Source organism: Paralichthys olivaceus, chromosome 21 (genome assembly GCF_024713975.1).
Source record: "Paralichthys olivaceus isolate ysfri-2021 chromosome 21, ASM2471397v2, whole genome shotgun sequence".
Taxonomy (NCBI): domain Eukaryota; kingdom Metazoa; phylum Chordata; class Actinopteri; order Pleuronectiformes; family Paralichthyidae; genus Paralichthys; species Paralichthys olivaceus.
In genome coordinates this window covers 4,590,586-4,612,595 of record NC_091113.1, presented here as the reverse complement: position 1 = coordinate 4,612,595, position 22,010 = coordinate 4,590,586, and the positions used below count along the sequence as shown (strand labels likewise).

The following is a 22,010-nucleotide window of genomic DNA, read 5'->3' as shown; positions in this document are numbered from 1 at the left end:
ATGAATGGACGTTATTCTTCCTCCTTTAACTCCTGATTTGTGATCACAAAGTGAAGGGCATGAGAAAAGGAGCAGATGCTCTGCAAGCTCGACTGGCATGGAAATTTATAAAAATCAAAGAAGCACAAAAATCCATTGGTAAAGAAAGTAGAACTGAAAAATCCATAATTAAGTTTTATTGTATTTGCTTACAAAGTAATAATTGATAGAATCACAGATGGGAGGCCTCACTGAAGAGGCACTTTGATGAAAGTTAGATGAATTCTGGTTGTGAGGTGAATGTTGAATATATTGTAAAAGTATTTGGTCTGGATGCTCTGAAACATTTATAATTGATAAATTCACAAACTAGAATGGCACTCAATACAGCACATACCTCCACCAACTGTCGTATGTCTAAATATGTACATTCATGTCCTGAACAAGTCTTAAACTGCGTTGTGCATGTGTGAAAGGTAAAGTCTCCTGACTTTACCCGCAGGTCATGTCTGAAAATGGCTAAAACGATCCTCTGTCATGTTTTCAGATTAAATGAAACTAGTTGAATGTTCAACTCAGCTGCAGATGAAATGATCTAGTTGCAGACTCAGCTCCAGATTAAATGAATCTAGTTGCAGATTAAAAGAATATAGTTGCAGATTAATTGAATATAGTTGCAGATGAAATGAATATAGTTGCAGATTAATTGAATATAGTTGCAGATGAAATGAATATAGTTGCAGATTAATTGAATATAGTTGCAGATGAAATGAATATAGTTGCAGATGAAATGAATATAGCTGCAGATTAAATGAATATAGTTGCAGATTAAATGAATATAGCTGCAGATTAAATGAATATAGTTGCAGATGAAATGAATATAGTTGCAGATGAAATGAATATAGCTGCAGGTTAAATGAATATAGCTGCAGATTAAATGAATATAGCTGCAGATTAAATGAATATAGCTGCAGATGAAATGAATATAGCTGTAGACTCAGCTCAGCTGCAGATGAAGGAGTCTGAAGTGAGGGCGGACTCAACCTGCCACTCCCCGCTCAGGCCTTCACGGGAGCGCGCCTCCCGCCCGCTGTCACGCTTTACTACCGACAGGCGCAGGGAGGAAGTCCGAGAGTCTGGGACACGAAGAGCTCCAGCGCACCGCGAGAAAAACTACTTCCAAACTTAACCTGGGGACTCAAGAGAAGCCCGGACACCGCGGCCCCGCGTCGGGAACTTCCAGCGGCGGACCATGGACTAGAGGCGGCGGGTCGCGGCAGATGGAGGCGGTGAGAAGTTTGGTGTTTGTCGGGGCCGTGCTGCTCGGAGCGACGGGCGCACTGGGCAGAGAAGGTGGGTAACTTCTTATGGCTCTTTTCACAGGGAAACACGCGGCACTGATCGGGAATATCAAATAATAACAACAAGCGAGCTGCGTATGCGCGGGACATGTGGGGGAATATTCACGGTGGAGCCGGGGGGGGGGGGCCCGGTGGAGGCTGATATTTCTGGCCGCGGGACTGCATTCCTCCGCGGGTCCGCTGTCCTCGCTCCCCCGCTCCCATGCAGACGGTCACCGCTGCGGCCGGAGGGGAACGATCCCACCTGTCACACAGGAAGCCTCTGGAGCTTCGCTTCCACACTTTTCACACAAGTTAACTTCAACAGAAGCAGGAGAGGAGTGAGGGCAACCTGCATCACAGCTGCAGGACACACACATAGAGAGAGAGAAGCTGGGTCTCTGAGCTCGTCAACAAAAACAAACCAACAACAACCACAGAGCAGTGATTGTTCCACAGGGATCATGACGATGTCAATTATTCACTTCTGGCTCCAAAGAGGACATTGTCTCAAAGAGGGGCCACTTGTCACACTTGGAGCCGGAGTGCATGCCAGTAAAACAGGAGCTAAACTGCAAGTGCATCACGTGCATATCTGCTGGATTGGTCCACAAATAATAATAAGAAAAAAGGTTTTTTGTTATAGAAATGTGGACAATGCTATTATGATGATGATGATAAACTTCATTGTGAAGAACTTTTCACAGCAAAGTTATAAGGTGCTTTACAATCTAAAAATGCAATGAAGGACAATCACAAAGCTTTAGAACATAGATATAGAAATAAAAAACATGCTACATATGAGAAAAGAGTAAACACAAGATAGAGAGATTTAAACGAGGATGGGGAGATGGATCAAAACTAAACAAAGATAAGCCGAAGAGCATTTGATCATCTATTAAATTGTGTGATCTAATATTTCTGTATTTATTTACTCATCTACTCTAATTTTTATTCCATACCACAAATAGTTCGATGTAGAAATAACTTGCACAACTGATTAAGTGTAAAAGTCATTTAAAGCTAATGTTTGATACTACTATTACTCCTGCTTTATAATAAATGTAAACATATAATAGTATAACATAGTATAGCAGTATAATAGTCATCAATACCAATATAACAAAGGTTCAGTGGAATATCAATAAACCCACTCAGATGTTTTTAAAAGCCTTTTTATGGTGAAAGCTAAAAGCAAAAATATTGACATGAACAACACAGAGAATTCCTCTTTCCATTCAGTCTTTATTGACATGCACTTGACAGTTTAGTTTATTTAAAATGCAGTTGTTAACATCTTAAAAAACTGCAACGGAAAGAAGAAATGAAATAACATGAGTTACCACCAGGCTTTAGTTTTGCAATCAGTCTCTATCAGGAATGATTAACTCAAGATCTGTTTACTAATAAATCGACTGAGACGTATTGTGGTGAAGCTCCTGTGGCTGTAATTAGCTGCATTGCCAACACACACACACGTACACAAAGCCAACAGTCACAGGCGAAGTGAATTCCCAAATACATGTGCATTGTTAGTGAGAACAGGTTGGTGCACTTTCCTCCACGGTGTTGATCTGTTCAGTGTGAGCGCTCTGATTGGTCATTAATCCAGTCTTACTTTTGGTTATTAAATAGTGTTATGTCACTGACACACACACACACACACACACACACACACACAGACACAGACACACAAACATTGTGGCCAACAAGTGTATAACTGTAAAGGTCAGTGCTTGTGTCACTGTTCTGTCCTTAGCGGTCAGAATATTATTTTAGCATAATGTGTGTGTGTGTGTGTGTGTGTGTGTGTTGTCCACAGAGTTCATGTCCTTGTCACTCTCCACTTCACCCATTGAGTTGAACCCACGGTGAAGTGATTAAGCTCTACTGAATTGGCCTCAGTGCCAGGTTAACTCAGCCAGCCGTGAGTCACAGTCTGGCCTGCGTGTTAGTGAGCTAACTCTCTGAGCTGAGGAAGGGGCTCGTGGGCCTCATCCAGCCTCAGAGGAGACATTCAACACTTTCTTGTGTCTCCTCTGACACAGATCTGTAGAAGAAATCACAGTTTTCAATTCCTCATTACAGGAAAACAACTATTTATTTAGCAGATTTTTTAAATTTTTTTTAAATTTTATTTCATTCTAAATTCATTCAATATTCTGAAATAGAAATACATCTTGTAATTTAAGACACTGACCGTGTAATTGTGACGTCCTTGGTTTTGACATGAAATTACTATTTCAGATGATACAGACAAGTGTGATGAGCATCAACTCCCACACTTTTTCCAACTCTGCTTTTTTGCATCTAGTTCTGAGACATGAATAGAATCATTTTATAAATTCATCTGCACTTTCTGAGCTCGGAGGCTTTTAAACTGCAGTAGTCTAAGAATGCAGGAGAGCTGTGACGTGAAAGCTGTTGTTGTCTGTTCATGACAGGGTGACTGAATGAGCAATTCAGGTCTACAGCCCCAGAACAGCACAGATCCTGTTCTGCTTGTCTGTTGAGCAATACCTGTTTTCTTTTACTCGGCCGTACAGTGGAAGAGAAGAAAGAATGCGTTCAGGGAGGGTGGGAGAAATTTGAAGTTTATTCAAGACACACTGCGGGGATTAGCGCTGCATTAGAACCAGGACGGACATGTTAAATCTGAGAGCTAATAAACTGAAAGAGTATCCTGTTGGATCTGCTTCTTCTGTTTGTGCTGAGATTTGAAGGGATCTGATCCATTAGAGGAGAGCAGAGGCCGGACGATCTTATTGACTGTGTTGTTCTGCATAACTTCTAGTTTCAGTCCTGCAGCAGCATCCCTGCCCTCATGTTTGTTACCGTGCTCTCACTGGTAAACACACATGCACACACTCCCTCTGCTAGCTGGCACGCTGCCACACGCAGGTGTGGCTTCAAGATGGTTTTTAGTTTTCCAGTCGGCCTAGAGTATCACGCCACGTACAGGAAGTCCCAGTCGTCTTACAGTCAACACATCCTGTCCTCCACTGATTAAGATCAAATCAGTTACTGTTCATTAAGTAACATTCTGTGATGATGAAAACAGGTCATGTCCCCAACATCATAAACAGGGAGCAAAGGGCTTCAAGCAGTTGACTCCGACAATCAGGGGAGGGAAAGTGCAAGGAGCCTGTGCTTTCAACTAATTAATTTTATTTACATGTCTGATTAATCCTGCTCTCTTTTTAAATGCAGGGATCACTTATCACAGCTCTAGTTTCCAAACGAGCTGGTATTATAAAAATTACTCCTATGAACGGATAAATGATTCACTTGTTGTAAGTCCTGCAGCTTTACAGTACATTTGAAATCACTCAGTTAGTCAACAGTGGCACTCCTTCCCCAGCAGCTAGGAGTTCCCTGCTTTAACGTTGTGTTGAAACAGAGACTTTCTGTTCACTTACTTCTCATCAGCTGATATTTACCAGATGAGGTGTCTGATGCATGCTAACTGGATGCATCAGCCAGAAGACGTAGCAATAGAATGTTGAACTACTGTTCGGGAGAAGTAAGTTGGAAGTAGGAAGTAAGTCAAGAGTAAAAGAACTAGTTTGTTCTGACTGTTCTGACTGGCTGCACTCGAAAAGGGGCCCGTCTGCTTCAAAGAGACGGGTGTGACATGTTAATCGTTTCGGCAGGGGTATATCTGCATACACCTTCAGATAATCTGTCCTTGAAGGCATTCATATTGTTACACAAATACAAAAGTTACAGAAATAGTTTCTATGTAGAATGATGGAGGAAAGAAAACACCCCCTTTTTCCTTCTCTAACTCTCTCCTAGAGATGTTCCAATACAGATACCAACAAACGGAAATGCCTCCAATACTGCATCTGCAGTACGCAAATCTACATACTGATCCGATGCCGCGTCTTTATAATTAAATTATGTTGACCCAGATGACCTGCAATTTTTCTCTTGTGGAAAGTCAGGTCTTATTCCCTGCTTCAAAACAGCAGTTGCACAGTACTGACTATGGTAGACGATGATTTGTGCTAGTGTAGCGTTAGCCTAGAGTTAGCTAAGATATCAGCAATTTCGTCATATTTTATTCTGGAAAGTTCCAGAATCAAACCAGCGACGGGTACCGCATTGAAGACTTGAGTTTTGAAGGGTGTTGTGTATTCATACTATACTATAATGCACTGGTGTCAGATCAGTTTTTAGATGGAACGAGACACTGAACTAAGCAGCTTGGTTCCTCTCGGCCCCTCTCCTTGCTCACCGGTGAAAAACGTACATGTGTGTCATCATCGAGATATGCGAAGACACGCATTCCTGTGAAATGACATTTTGCAGAGTCTAAAAAGAGTTGGGCAACAGCTCACAGACTGAGGAAACTGACAGAATGGGTGAATAAAGGGGGAATGTTGAGATATCTTGGCTCTAAACCAGGTGATAGAACCATGTGAGTTCAGGGACAGTGACACGACAGCGGGCAGAGAGAGCAAAGTAAGTGATAAAAGAGAGAGTATTTTAGGCCGTGGGGATGGAGGGGTGGGCAGCTCCTCACAAGGCCACACACACACACACACACACACACACACTCACACACACACTCACACACACTCACACACTCTGCCGTTGCTGAGAGACTTTCGGAGAGCAAACAATAAGAGAATTAAAGGAGAGGAAGCTGAGAACTGGCTTTACACACACTTTTAGAAATGGAAAATCTGCTCTGTTGTGCTTTCTGTTACGGCACATTTACCTAATCCCCAGTACTGGAGATGTCTGTGCGTGTTTGTGTGCGGTGGTTTGTTGGATTTTCAGGAAGCCGGCTTCTGTTTGGGTTTTGCGATATTCTGTCTTAGTAAAAATTATTTATGTGCTCGATGATAAAATCCTGCTTTCCCACTCGGCTTTACTATAAAACAATTTTCCATGATGACATCGCTGAAGAAGGCAGTGATTAGTCATTTGATTTGATATTTGACACAAGCTGCAACGACGGGGTGTGTATTTTTGGCAGCGAGCGCACCATTAATCACGGAGCCATTTGCCGCAGTAGCTCAATGTCAGATTTTAATACAGATCTTATTTACACTTTATGACCCAATAACTCAGGGGCTGTAAAAGGGGTGGAGTCCGGCGTGCTCCGCAATCACCAGGAAACTTTACACAGGACGGACACACGCATACTTGACAAGAACACGCCTGAAGTTCAGCGTTAGGTGAAAAGCCTCTTCCTCCACTTCCTGTTCCTCGGATGATTTATGGAGAGATAACACAGGGAGGAGCGGGGGGTTCAATCAGGAGATGTGGGGGTTGACTATTGACTGTTGGAAGGAAACCAGAGGAAGTCATTTATAACCTCAGCAGAGGAGGGACCATCCACTGTGTGACTGCTTGCTAAAGCATGGGAGCTATGTGTCTGCGAGAGAGCCCCCCCCCCTGTGAATAGTAATGCTGCGTGACCCTGAGAGTAATTCTGTGTGTGACCCGCTGCGGGTAATCTGTGCTCTCTGCTGCCAGTGGAAAAATATATCGTACATGCTAAGAGACAGACAGAGGCAGTGCATGTGGTTTGTATTTCAAAGAACACGTTCAAGGCCGCTTGTAAACTACATCAAAATATGTAGAGTCCAAATCTTTACAGTCATTTGGCCTCTTCAAGTTCCTTTACAGCCCAAAACCCAAAGCTATTTATTTTCAGTCAATTTGAAATGAAGGAGAACAGCAAAGTAGAAGGGCGCTCTGAGATCACTCCCCCGAGCCTAACGACCCATCTCGCCATTACAGAATAAAAAATCTTTCCTCCTGCAGTTTCTGTGCGCTCGGGCTATTGTTCATAAAGATGTTACTGTTCACTGTCGTTAGTTGATCCAGAAACACCCCTGGACAGACCTTTTTAAGTTTGACTGTATTGACACATATGTGTGCACTTATATGTAGCTGGGGTCATGTGTGTGTTGCAGTATGCCTGGGTACAGATATGAAGCTGACCCTGCCCTCGAGCCTGGAAAACCACTACGAGACCCTGAGGCTGCTCTACACTGGCTGCCAGGTCGTCCACGGCAACCTGGAGATTACACACCTGCATGGGAAACCCGACCTCTCCTTCCTTCAGGTATAGTGTTGTTCTTCGTGGTGCTTTCACTTAATCTACCTCTTTCTGCTACATCACTTGATCCTTTTTGTCTCCTCACCTCTCTTCTTCAGGGGATCGTGGAGGTGCAGGGTTACGTACTCGTAGCCCACGTGTCAGTGGATCTGGTGCCTTTGGACAACCTGCGGATCATCCGAGGCAGCCAGAAGTACAACTCCAGCTACGCCTTGGCCGTGCTGGATAACACTCTGAACGGACAGGGGCTCAGGACTCTGCGGCTTCGTAGCCTCACAGGTCGGATAATTAAGATAATATCATAGCAGAGCTTCGAGTTCATGCCCAAAACCAGTGTGACCTGAGTTGAAGGGGCCTTTGTGTATATCTTGTTCTTTGTGTCCCCTGCAGAGATCCTGTTGGGTGGCGTGTACATTTGGGGGAACCCTCAACTGTGCTTCCCAGATCCCCAGAACATAATTTGGAGGGACACCCTGGAAGAGCAGACCCATCACGTCAGGCAGCACCAACTGCAGCCTCGAGCCTCTAAATGTGAGCAGACGATTGACCGATTGAAATTATGAACATCTCACAGGGTACTACAGGAAGAGCAGCTGTCTACTGTGCTACAGTAAATGATGAAACAACAGCACGCAGGGCACCTCAGAGCTTTAGATGAAGCATATCAGGGCTTTGAGCTCATATTAATGAAGTATTTCAGATTCTCAAATGGCCCCTTCATCTTGTATTTTCTTGTTAAATTGTAAATTGCGTCACCCTCCGTATTTGTTTTTATTTCTCCTGGTGCAGGTCCAGATTGTTCCTCTTTATGTAAGAACAGCTGCTGGGGAGAAACTCCACAGGACTGCCAAGTCTGTGAGTTAAAACAATGTGCACAGCATGAACGTGACGCTGTTTGGTTTTACATTGGAAGAAGTTCAGTGTCTGTGAATCACAGCAGAAAAACCTTCTCCTTTTTTATTCAAAGTGACTCGTATTGATTGTGCATCTGGCTGTCAGCGGTGCAAAGGTCCTCTGCCCAACGACTGCTGTCACATGCAGTGTGCTGCTGGATGCACTGGACCCAAAGACTCAGACTGCCTGGTAGAACACACACTTATACACACACATGCACACAAGCATGCTGTGCTGTCACAGTCCTTTGTCATTTCTGGAGTAACGTGTTCCCTCCTCTCTCCAGGCGTGCCGTCACTTAAACGACAGTGGTGTGTGTAAGGGGAACTGTCCTCCACCTACGATCTACGACCCCATCACCTATCAGTCCAAACCCAACCCAGACAAAAAGTTCAACTTTGGAGCCACCTGCATCAAGACGTGTCCTTGTGAGAATTTGTTTTGAAGTGTTTCTTGTTCTTCTTCTCCATCTTGGTGCTAATAGATGCTATAATTATTTTTTGTGTTCCTTCTCAAGATTTACACAAACTTCCCTCTAGGAATTAAAAAAAATTGAATCAAAGTTCTGCTTCCCTCCTGTCTCTAGATAATTATCTGTCTATGGATGTGGCCTGTACTTTGGTTTGTCCCAAAGCCAACAAGGAAGTTATCATCACCCTCCCTGATGGAAACGAGACGCAGAAATGTGAAACGTGTGAAGGGGACTGTCCCAAAGGTACGGCTCATCCAGGAGTCCAACAGAAGACAAACTGTTTCACGTTATGCGGCTCTGATAATGTTATAGATTCTTTGTGTGCATGACCTGGTGCTTCAGTGGCGATGATAATGATTTGTGCTGCATGTACTGATGTTCAGATGCATCGCGCGCTGACGACAATGGTGCAAAGTGAACCAACCTGTTCCTGCATAACCTTGTTGTGACTTGGGTTCAAATGCTCTTTGTCACACTTGTTTTTACTGTAGCTGTGTCTCACTTCAGGGGCTGCATCCTCCGGCGGACCCGGTTTATTCTGCAGACGTTGTTCTTTGGCTCATCAAAACTATTGAAAACATGTTAGCTAGCTTAGCTAGCTATTCAGTTGAGAATTAACTTTAAAAATAAATTCTTGCCTCGCTTTGTGCCGCCGTTACCTCTTCGAAAAACAGTTTGTCACAGAAGCACAATGAATCATGGGATATGTCGGGCTGGCAGTGGAAGGACACATTTGTCTGAGCCTTTGAATTGGTTCAGTCTAGTTGCACCGCTGTGACGCAATCTGTCTTCAAATGCGGCCTCCTAACTGAAACACAGCTTGTATTTCATTCTATGCTGATAATATCCAGGTTTATATGGAAGTATATGTTGGTCCTGTCATCTTGGACGTTCCCAGCTCAGGTTATTATCTGGATTTATGATTAATGTGCTACCCTGGTTTGATTTGCAGCATGTTATGGCCTGGGTACGGACAACCAAGGCGTCATGGACAACAGCAGCATTACCATGGTAACATCGTCTAATGTGGATTACTTCAACACGTGCAAGAAGATTTTTGGCAGTCTAGCCTTCTTCGCTCAGAGCTTTGCAAGGTAAGAGATGCATCGGCCAAGTATAAAACTTTTTGTACATTTTTAGCCCACAAAGATTGGACTGGATTTCTTCTTCTTATCATTAAGACAATCTCATTTAAGTGAGATTTAACTCAAACGTAGATGAGATTATTACGAAACAACAGTTTGACAGTAAAGAGTAAAATGATGTACCTTCAAGTATTTTCCTGGGATGTAACAAAGAAAGTTTGGATGTGTGCAGGCTCTGTTTACTTCCATGTAGACATGGTTTTAGTCGTTGATGATGAATTCTGAGTCAAGACATCAAAAAAGTATATAAAATATAAGCATTTGAAAATGTAACCACAACATTCAAATCAAATTGAAGTTTAACTCAAGTTTTATATGGTCATTGTCCAGGGACCCTGCGACCAACACGTCAGGTCTGACTCTGCAGCAGTTGAGCTCCTTCAAGCAACTGGAGGAGATAACAGGTACTGGACAGTGTTTAAAGTATTTTAAACACTAAATAGATGCCCGTTATACCCAGTGTACTACAGTGTTTAGTATCTTTGTCTGATTTTGTTGTGCAGGTTACTTGTACATAGACGCTTGGCCTGAGGAGTGGACGGACCTGAGCGTGTTTGAGAACCTGAAGGTGATCCGAGGCAGGATGCTCTACAAGTAAGACTTTTAAACTGCTCGCCTTACCTGTGTGTCATAATACTCACCCATCTTTCATCGATTAGAAAAATATATACGATTATATACTCCTCATAAAAGACTGGATTGGGTTTCATTGTTATTGTAGCTTCCTGCATGATAATGTTTGTGTCAAGGAAGAGTAGAAAAATGTTCTTTCCGTGTTGATGTTTATCCACTGACTCCGTGTCTGAGTTGTGTGGTTGGTTCCAGTTTGTTCACTTTCAATGTCATAAAGGCTAATTATTAGCCAGCGCTGTTGATTTAACCCGCAGCCCACATCAACCAGGAAGAACAAGCGTGCTCAAAACTAGGTCGTAGTCTAAAGTGTAAGATCTGAAACTGTTTGATTTTATAAGCTGGTATTTGGTAATAAAAGCAGTCTTGTTAAGTTTCTGCTGTCTTTAAAGTATTTGTCTTGTCGTTTTAAAATCATGATTCATGACTGTGAAGTTTTTACCCAGGTGTTTTTTTCACTCTGCTCCTTTATCCTGTCTCCAGATTTTCTCAAATGTCTTGTGTCCAAGATTCAGTCTTGTATGATCTTTTTAACACTCACGTATAGTTTGTCTAAATGTGACAGGAGAGTATGATGAATGCAGTTTTTCCAGGATCTTGTACTAAACTTGTATATATTTTGGTTCATTTAAACCAAATGGGCCTGATTGTTTTTCCTTCAAGATCCATTAATTATTCTTTGAAAATCAATGAAAATGTTAATAAACATCTTGCAGAAATGATTCATAATGTTTGACTTGAAATGACCCAACACTGCTTCTTTTCCTATTCATTAGGGGGGTGTTTTCCCTCGCCATCCAAAATCTACACATCGAGTCTCTTGGGTTGCGTTCACTACGCAGCGTCAGTGGAGGTTTGGTGCTGTTGCACAACAATTCCAAGCTGTGCTACACCAATTCACTGCCCTGGGGGACTCTCCTGCATCCCACCCAGGGACCCCACCGCATCGTCAGCCGCAACCAGGACGCAGAAGTCTGCGGTACGTAACGCCACATACAGTAATTCCTCTTTGGCCAGATACAATAATCACTCCCATTTATTGTTCCAATAGAAATCCATCATGTTCTGCTGTCTCTGTGTTTTCAGAGGCAGAGGGACACATTTGTCACCCGCTGTGTGAGGGGGGCTGTTGGGGTCCGGGGCCCAGTCAGTGTGTGTCCTGCAAAGCTTTGCGACGTGGCACAGAGTGTCTAGAGCAGTGTGACATCTATCAGGGGTAAGAAAGTGTGTATGTGTGTTTGTTTCTGTGGGTGTGGCTGCACTACATAAATAAAAAAAGCCAGGTGATAATGTTCTCTGGAGTTCAGTATGCTGGGTCATAATCAGCAAACAAGTTCTCCGGTAACTAACGTCAAACTAACGACGGATTTGCCGATAGCAAAGATGTGACTGAGTTATGTGCGGTTGACAGTTTTGCTAAAGTAGTCACGATAAATCAATCTGAAAGCTTTTATCTCAGATTGTGCCCTTAAGCAAATGTACATCGTTGACGAAGCGAATAATTGTGATGAAAATATTGGGACAAGTTGTCACAGATTTAAAGTTCATAAACAAGAAGGTCAAAGGTTTCCAGTGATGAACCACACACAAAGTCTTAAACATGATGAAATATTTCTTGTTTGTTCAACCTAAGAACTTTCTAAACACATAGTCCCTCGTGTCAGATGCACATAGACTATAACTGTAGTGTTAAATCCCCTTTGTGCTCGTTGCAGGGACACACGTGAATACGAAGACGGATCTTTGTGTGTTGCCTGTCACAAAGAGTGCCGACCTCTGAACGGCTCCGCCTCCTGTCATGGACCGGTGAGATATGTCACAGTGTGATTATGGTGGATTTCATTTCTAAATATGATCTGACAGAGGCCTCATCTGAACAACCAGCTGCATGTCAGACGTTAGCCCCACACGTCAAGTCCGATCCAAATGTGTTGACAACACTGGTTGTTGGCTCGACTCAATATATTACAATATTTCTCTCCGTGTGTTCAGGGTGCAAATCATTGCACAGAGTGTCAAAACTCCCAGGACGGGGAGTCTTGTGTGGAGCACTGTCCCAGAGGTGTGAAGGAGGACCAGCAAACATTGTGGAAGTACAGGAATGCGACCGGACACTGTCTTCCCTGTAACACCAACTGCTCGCTGTCGTGAGTGGACGCACGCCTCCAACGCAGAGCTATAAGAACACGCTGCACGCACAATGAGAACAAACTGACCTCATGTTTTTCTGTTTCAGCTGCACTGTGATGGACGACAGAGGCTGCCCTGTCGATAACAGGACAGGGTAAGAGAGTGTCACTATCACTGACAACGGTCAAGGTCGCTGTGCCACAACAAATAAAATTTGTTTTCCTTGTGAACACCGTGGTGGAAATTTATCTTGAGATATTAAATAATGAACAAACATGAAAAAGAACCTGTGGCAGCTTCATTTGTCATAAAAACTCAAAAGGTGTTTAGTGTGTCGAGTCTGGACTGATGTGAAAAACATGGCGGCCTCCGCAGAGAGGGTCCCCTCGATGTAAATATAAAGTATTTAAATATAAAGGACCTTTTCTGGGGTAAAGAAAACTACAATTCATACAATTTAGATGAAACGAACTAGTGAAAACATCATGAGGATTATTCTACACTAAAGATCCCTTTCACCTAAATCATACACACTGGACCTTTAAAGGTAAATATGAAAAAAAGGTATCTGTCTAGTTTTAAATCGTCGCCAGACAGTTCCTCTTATGGGAGCACAACTATTTCTACATGAGGAGTTATTGTTGAACACAGCACACGAGCATTGATCAGACACAGGAAAGAGTTCAAGCTAAGGCCAAATTTTTTATAAACGTTCACCTGAACTCAGGCATGAATTGATTTGAATTTGCTGTTTGAAGCTCAAAGTCCAAGGTCACTGTGACGTGATGAAACACGTTTTTGGTCAAATTTCTTCCAATTGGGTTCAAACATTCACTTGAAGTTGAACTGATTTTGGAGGTCAAGGCTGCTGTGAGCTCATAAAACTCTTAATTGCCTCGTCAACACGTTGTTTAAAGAAGGCCTGAAGAGAATCCTTTCAAATTTGGCACAAATGTTCAATTAGACTCAGATTATTTGATTCGATTTTAGTGCTCAAAGTTCACAGTGGCCTCATGAGTCTTGAAAAGCTTATGTTGACTGTTTGTGGAGGCATACAACTGCAGTGCAGTATTTCTAGTTCTCCAGCACTCCACCCACTTTCTACAGAATTTACTCACTGCTTCTTCAGAGGAATGGGAGCTGTGTTGAACTGTTTCTCTGTTTAGGCCGGGTACAACCATCGCGGCTGCAGTGGGCGGGGTGGTGCTCTTCTTCATCTTGCTTGCTCTGCTGGTTTTCTACCTGAGGAGGCAGAAGAAGCTGAAGAGGAAGGAGACCATGAGGAGGATCCTGCAAGAACATGAGGTGGGCATGGCTCACCAATATTGATGATTTAAGCTGTGTTATTGTTTTTAGACGTGTATCAGCTTCCATGGGAATTACTGAAGTGTGTGTGATGAAGGAATCTGTTGTCTGCTTTCTCCACGTGTACAGCTGGTAGAGCCTCTGACACCCAGTGGTGCGTCACCCAATCAGGCTCAGATGCGTATCCTGAAGGAGACGGAGTTGAAGAAACTCAGGGTGCTGGGTGCAGGGGCCTTTGGTACCGTTTACAAGGTCTGGGATCCAGTTCTTCTGCAGAATCCACAAAACTCACTGATGCACACATACAGCCTTAGTGTTTTTTTTATATTTTATGAGATTGTTTAAAGTCTTGATAACTGTTTCAGGGAGTGTGGGCTCCTGACGGGGAGAACGTGAAAATACCAGTGGCTATCAAAGTATTACGAGAGAACACCTCGCCAAAGGCCAATAAAGAAATCCTTGATGTAGGTATAACCCACATACACATGTAAACACTGACAGTTCACGTAAATACAGTTCACAACCACCTCAACATCCATCGTCTGTCTTCTCCCAGGAGGCTTACGTGATGGCGGGGGTGGCCAGCCCTTATGTGTGCCGTCTGCTGGGAATCTGTTTGACCTCCACCGTGCAGCTGGTCACTCAGCTGATGCCGTACGGCTGTCTTCTTGACTACGTCAGGGAGAACAAGGACCACATCGGCTCCCAGTTCCTCCTCAACTGGTGTGTGCAGATCGCCAAGGTACCTCGGCACGAAACACAATATCTCTCTGTTGGTTTAGACTGTATGTAAAGATGGACGACACATTTTTATAGCATCAAAAAAAAAAAACGTACCAGGAACATGAACACTTTAACAAACATCGTTGTGATAAGAACTAACTTTAATCTTTAAGAAAAAGTATTTGACGTGTATTTTGACTTTTTAGTTTGGTCCATGTCCAACTCGCTAACAAGGAGGAGGTGGGATTTAACTAACTTTACTGCTGCCAGCCACCAGGGGGCAATGGAGACGCTCTAGCTTCACATTTAAGGGAGCCGTCATGTCGTCCATCTTTACATACAGTCTTTAGTTTAGATGCACAGACTCATATTAGGGCTTATAATAGTACAAGTGAAGGTTTATTTAAGTGTCTAAATGTTGTTATTTTTCTTTTGAAATTTGATGTGGTATCAGTTTGTATATTTGTGGACACATGGATTTGTGGGTGATGGATCTGTGTGCGTGTGTGTGTAGGGCATGAGCTACCTGGAGGAGGTCCGGCTGGTCCACAGAGATCTGGCCGCCCGCAACGTTCTGGTGAAAAACCCAAACCACGTGAAGATCACAGACTTCGGCCTCGCCCGCCTGCTCGACATAGACGAGACAGAGTATCACGCGGACGGAGGGAAAGTAAGATAACGACTGTGGCTGTAAGAGCATCAACACCGAGGTGCATTCTGATTTTGTAAGAACTAGTGTATCTTTGTTTTTAGGTTCCGATTAAATGGATGGCTCTGGAGTCTATTCTGCACAGGAAGTTCACTCATCAGAGCGACGTCTGGAGCTACGGTCAGTGATGTAGTGTTGAAAAACACTTACGAGGCATTTCCTTTAGTTTTTGAGTTGTTGTTTGGTGCGGCTGCAGATTTGATTACTTTCTTTGGAGAACAATGCAACTAAATATTCCTATTTTGCAAGTTTTCATAATGCATTTTTTAAGTGTTAGCTAACGTTTTGGTGGGTGTGTTATTTTGGACTTCTTCCTGCTCAGGAGTGACCGTTTGGGAGCTGATGACGTATGGTGCTAAACCGTACGACATGATCCCAGCGAGGGACATCCCAGATGTGTTAGAGGGAGGAGAACGACTTCCCCAGCCGCCCATCTGCACCATTGACGTCTACATGATCATGGTCAAATGTCAGTGGTTGTTGTTCTCACAGCAGCGTCATACATTCAGTTTGTGTCTCAGGGTTTTAAGCAATTCAATATTTTACTGGTCTGGTAAATATGCAAACACTACATTAACTTGTTTTTCTGTTTGGTCTGAGCAGAGGAGTTAATGTTCCTGAACCTTTTAGTTGAACTTTGTAAGATAAATAGTTTGGGTATAATAAAAAAAATAGCTCTGATGTATTAAATTGTCCATTATGAAGCAGGTCACTAGTAGTTGTAGTTCTAACGACATTGTGATGGTGTGTTTGAACGGCAGGTTGGATGATTGATCCAGAGAGCAGACCGAAGTTCAAAAATCTGGTGAACGATTTCAGCGTCATGGCCAGAGATCCTCCTCGTTACGTCGTCATTCAGGTACGTTGGTTTCACGCTGCAAATGTTTCACTCCTGTGTTTGTCTGTTTGTTCTGATGTCATTTACATGTCCAGCGTATCTTGATATCAGTTGAAATCTTCTGTCACTGTGTTGCGTTCTTTTATACGCAGTTTTTACATCCGTGTTGTGTCTTGCAGAACGATGAGCAGATGAGCATGTCCAGCCCTGTGGACAGCCAGTTCTTCCGGACGCTCATGGAGGAGGAAGGGAACAACATAAGGGAGCTGCTGGATGCTGAGGAGTATCTCGTGCCTCAGCCGAACCTCTTCCCCAGGATTCCGGGAGACGGGGTTCAGTCCAACGGGCCATCCAGACACCAGTCATACAGGGTAAGTGGGGGATGACAGGGATGGTGCAGCAGTTTGTTTTACTCCATCGCAACACATGGTTATTGCTTCTTTTCCCCGATTACAGATGTGCAGTGTAAAAAATCAGGACTCACCACTACCGTGTCTGTTTTTCATCCATCATGAATCTTCCGTCTTTTTCTCACTTGCAGAGCAGAGATCAGGGATTAGATGTTGATCAGTCCATCGCAGGCGCCTCTCGGAGCATGTACTCCTCCCTGAGCACTCTCGGCCGCTGCCAGTACCCCATCCTACCATTAGGTGCCAGCACCTCCAACGGCATGTGGACTCCTCAGTACCCGACGCTGGCTCGCAGACCCTCTGCCAGTGGCCAGTCTGACTCTGTCTTCATCGACGGGGGGCCTGATGACCCCTCACTGCTCCCAGCCAGCCCTGGACGCTACTGCAAAGACCCCACGTACCCCTGCGGGAGCCAAGACGAGCTGGAGACAGATGGGCCGAACGGCTTTCATCATCCCAATCAGTTTCATCACTCGCTGCCCAGACGTGGTCATGGAATCAATCATAATCAAACTGTGCCAGGTGAGCGGCTGATTACTATAAAATAATTGTTTAGCTTCTGTATGATAGTCCCTGAACTGAAAATCCTATCTGTGAATCTTCTATTCTGATGTTTCTCCGCTTGTCTGACCAGAGTACGTAAACCAGGAGGTTATGGATTTAAGACCGGGAATCCCAGAGCGTCCCACCACGCTGCCTCGTAAAGGCTCCAGAGTAGAGCGACGCCTCCCCAACGGCCTGAACTCCGGTCACAGCGTGGAAAACCCAGGATACTTGGTCCCTGCAAGCAGCGGGGTCTCAGCTTCTCCGGCCTTTGACAACCCGTACTATCTGGACCTTGTGGCCAAAGCCAACGCTGTAGCTGGGGCAGGGGACGGTGCGGGAGGAGTGCCCAGGCACGTGAACGGGTTTGTGACCCCCACTGCAGAGAATCCAGAGTATCTGGGACTAGCGGACACCTGGAGCGGACATACTTGAAGAGAGGGAACAGAAGTAATGCGATGAACTCAAGAGGAGTCAGATTAAGTTCTACTGAGGTAACAGATGAGTGAGAGAAAGGGAAGATGGATGCGTGTGTGTGTGATGCTAGGAACGAGCACATGGAGCTGAATCCTCTGAAGATCCAAACCAGGTGAGGATATTTGGCAAATGTCACCAAATCAACCAGTTGTGGCACATTGTGCCTCGACACTGTGTGGAATTAATCTGGTGTTCGTGGCATCATTTGTATTACTGTCTTCCTCTCAGCAATCTGTTGAGTGTCAAAAAGAAGTTTACTTGGCCTCTGTAAATAACCCAGTACTTGAGAAGCAAAACAGTTCACACTAGTGGAGACCCAACACGGTACAAGAAGAGTCTGATCATCACAGAATCCAATATGTGACTGGATTCACAAATGCTCAATTCGTTTTTTTTTTTTTTTTCGTTTTTTTTTTACTTGTCTGTGGATGTTTTCTACATGTGGAGCATTTTTAATATTTCCCTCGTTTCCCTCCCGTGTCATGATTTGCTCCAGTTCAGCTAAACACGGAAAAAACATATAGAACCCTTTCACAAATTGAGCCATGGTGTGCACTCAGGATTCCGTTTAGTATTCTGGTCACTGTCTCCCAGACCTGATGGGGGTCTTCAGTACACTCAAAGCCATTTTGTTTTGGCCAGAGAAGGCCCTGCAGCCCATCTGGCCAGTAGATATGCTCCCAGAAAGAAAGGCTTCCTGTATGCAGAAGACAGAGGCATTGTGCTGCACTGATGTATGTGGTTGTTAGTGTCTGTGGCTGCAGCTTCTTTGTGGTACGGCAGATGAGATATGAGGTACTTGCAGAATTTTAAACTGCACAAATCTCAGAAGATTCTTCTTTTTTTTATTTTTTTTAATGATGCATTATTCAGGACATGTTAGGATAGTGAATGTTCCCCCCCGCCCCTGAAGCTTGGGTTATCACAATGAGCTTTTTTAGTTTTGGAGTTCAGTCACTGTGCAAGAATTCATATGAGCTGTTGTTAAATATTCCGAAAAGAAGTGAAGAATTCCTTTTTGTTTGTCACCAGAGCTGCGATTTCCACAAATCACCAACTACTCATTCAAGTTCAGCAAGTTACTTTCTTAAGGCTCGTTGGGGCCTTTAACTCTGATTGGCAAACTGTACGTGTGAGAGACTAAGTGCGTTCAATAAGCGCCACCAGTTGTTTCAAGCAACGCTAGATCGTCTTTATACCGTAGGATTATTATTATTCATTATCATTTTGATGGCACACAAACTTATATAAGATACAACTGGGTCACCGTTGTCAGTGTGGACATAATCTCACTGCCACAGAAGAAACCGAGGAAGAGGAAACGATAAAGTGAGAAACAGAATTCAAGTGAATATTAGATCATATTTGACTTTTTGTCGAAAGAGGCAAAAGATTTGGGACCGATGACGACCCGGCGTTGTTGTTCTCATCGAATAAGTATTTGAGTAAAATCTCTGGTTGTCGGTCAACATGGTTCCTTGACTTCTTCACCTTCAGCTTGTCAACGAATGCTCGTGTGTACAGCTTCGCATCCTACCTGAGGGGGGGGGGGCCCGAGTGTAGCCGAGCGTGAATCTTGCGCTGTTGTTAGATAAACGCCTGTCAAACGTTTGTTATTGCTCCCGACTCTTCTAGCTGCCGTCTCTCTCTCCCACTGGCTTTCCTCTCTATCCCAAAAGTCTCTCTGCTCGATTGGGATAATCAATGCATGGCTCAAATTCCACTCAGCGAGAGCACACTGGCATCCCAGTTAATAATCAACAGCATTTTTTTTGAAGACTTTTTTTTAACGTTAACTAGTGCTGGGCTGGGGGAGGTCAAACCGAGTCAATGGAGCTATTGTGTAACCCCCCCCCCCCCCTCCTCGTTGGAAAGTCAGTTCTCTCCCAACTCACGCGTCCCAGCGACTGATGTTGTCGAAGCTTTGAAAAGAGAGAAGTCGAGTTTTTATTTCTGCAGAGTTTGAGACCCGGCAGCAGAATGTGCTCCAGTGTTTGGGGCTTTTTATCGTGACATAAATTTCCCTGCATCTTGTCGTTCACTAAACGAACCGCGGCTCATCATCCAGCTGCGACCAGTTACTACTGAGATTCAACGTGGTTTTTTTTAAGGAAGAACTTCTCTTCTCTGAGATGTGTGATTTCTCAGAGGTCGTCCACACAATGAACAGAGTGTGTCGGGAGTGGGAGGTGTGAGACAGATCCACATCATCCTCCACCATCACTCTCACTCTTTGAGTCTTTGGCAAAACTTGCTTTTATTTTCATGTTCTCTTACGGGTTTTGAAGAGTTTTGTTCCAGGATAAAATGTCTAAAAAATATATACCTAATCTTAGATAATTAAGAATAACCTCTTTTTTAAATAAAAACCTAAGACTTTACATCCATATCTTCAACTATTGTATACTAACAATGTATTGATTGAATTATTTTTGAGTGATAAGATTCATATTACAGTTTTTAATGTCTATATTATTATGAATATACACTACAGTGTTTTGGAATGAAACCCTTCATGTTTTATTGCTGTCAGTTGAAGACCTCATGTCTCCACAGAGAGAAAAGCCGATTTTACGCAAAGATTACATGGATTCTGTGGTATTTTACAAAACGTTTTAAAAACACTAATGAATGTATAAGTTTCTCAGCATCTAGAGGAGTGTGTTAAACTTAAAATCATAACTTAAAGAAGCACACCATGACCCAGTAGCGCCAGTAAAAATCCTCAATTCCCCTCTGCTGGAAAAACAAGGTTTTCACAGGGTGGTAACAACAGCTCGCAGATGTTCTCTCCCTAACTTGGAAATGATGAGACCACGACACAAAGCTTGAAAGTAGCCGCAGTTAAAGTGTGTGTGTTTACACTGTAGTGTCACTTTTGTATGACTTGTTCGTTTTAGAGGTCGTCTGCACATCGTTAAGGAAACTCTCAGACAGACAAGGGGCCGATCAGTCCGCCTTTATACTGTATGTTAGTCGGTCTTGTTCGTTTACTGATATGACCTCTGCCACAGAGGTTATGTTGACATATAATTCATGGATCATGACAAAAATAAACGGTCATGTTAAGGGGACTTATATTTATGAGTGTGTGTAATTTGGTGCAGATCCAAATGAAAATCTGTGGTTTCATAAGGGCACTGTTGGGCCTTGGTGGAGGTATGTGCTCCATTAAGTGCCATTTCAGATTCAATATAATGGCACTCAGTCGAGCGTATAACTCTGCCAAGGCCCAGTAGTCCCCTTAAACTCAATTAAGCTGCACCAGATTGCTCACACTCATAGATATCAGTGTGGGAAATATATAATAAAATAATCCCTACCTTGCAATAAAAGAAATTTCTGGATCTGCTCTTTTGTCCGGATCTGTGCCAAAATGGATCAAGTTGTTCCTCGACTATTACAAATCCAATAATGAAAACATAACCTCCTTGGCAGAGGTAACCATTCACTCGTACTAAAACCGGTACAGAACCTTCGGACCACGTGGTTATGGAAACTTTTTCAGTGTCCCTGTTAAACTCATCAGCTTTTGATTGGAATTAGCTGAATATCAAAAAAGCTGACGGATGCTGATGGTGTTAAATTGTGTCACAGTGACACAAGGAAGGAGGAAACACACACGGTTATTGTCGTGAGTTTGTTAACGATCAAAAATGTTTTTATCCAGAGAGGAAAAAAGAGCCAGTTTAAAGAACAGGAGTGTGCTGAAGGTTTAAATAAAATGAAATATCTCTAACTTACATTTTGAAGAAAAATTTTATCTTTTTTTACTTTTCATGTGAATATTGTATTTTTTAATCTTTCACAGCTTACGTGATTGTGACAGGACATGAATAATAACCGTTTTATTGGGAGTTTAATAACGCATCCTTTCCTACTCGTTTGGTCAGTAAGTCCCATCCTGTAAATGTGTATCATATGAATACAGTGTATATATCAATAAAAACAATCACTCTGGTAGCTAATTTGATTAAATATGTTGAACTTTGTGACAAGTTGCTCTAATGTGGAGGGGGTAAATACATAAGAACATATTTTATGAAGAAATGGTCGTTTTTATATGGAATTGTTTGCAGACTGTGTGTTTTCAAAACATAAAACATTTAAACCTTCGACGTATTCTGATGCTGGATTTTATTTTGTGCATATATAAATGTATAAATTGAACTAAACCCTGAGATCTACACTGAGGCAGGATATACAAAATAAGTCCATGACTGTTTGAACAGATTCTATCAAGACGATATGATTCAAATTAGTCATTAACCATCAAAGATTCCTGTCTGGTTATGAATGTTCGGTGTGTTTGTCATGAATCGTATGATGAGCTAGA

At 43.2% G+C, this 22,010-nt stretch overlaps 1 protein-coding gene across 1 annotated transcript; it reads left to right on the top strand.

The window, feature by feature from the left end:
• The first annotated feature begins 1,036 nt into the window (after window positions 1-1,036).
• On the top strand, window positions 1,037-21,789 carry erbb2 (erb-b2 receptor tyrosine kinase 2). Its single transcript, XM_020105667.2, has 27 exons — window positions 1,037-1,332; window positions 7,253-7,404; window positions 7,497-7,677; window positions 7,789-7,929; window positions 8,188-8,253; window positions 8,366-8,481; window positions 8,579-8,720; window positions 8,879-9,007; window positions 9,717-9,858; window positions 10,240-10,313; window positions 10,413-10,503; window positions 11,316-11,518; window positions 11,626-11,755; window positions 12,255-12,345; window positions 12,532-12,686; window positions 12,776-12,823; window positions 13,836-13,974; window positions 14,104-14,226; window positions 14,340-14,438; window positions 14,531-14,716; window positions 15,212-15,367; window positions 15,451-15,526; window positions 15,729-15,875; window positions 16,168-16,265; window positions 16,424-16,615; window positions 16,786-17,176; window positions 17,289-21,789. Exons 1-27 carry the CDS (start codon window positions 1,260-1,262, stop codon window positions 17,630-17,632), a joined length of 3,885 nt encoding a protein of 1,294 aa, XP_019961226.1. The 5' UTR covers window positions 1,037-1,259; the 3' UTR covers window positions 17,633-21,789.
• Window positions 21,790-22,010: the final 221 nt, after the last annotated feature.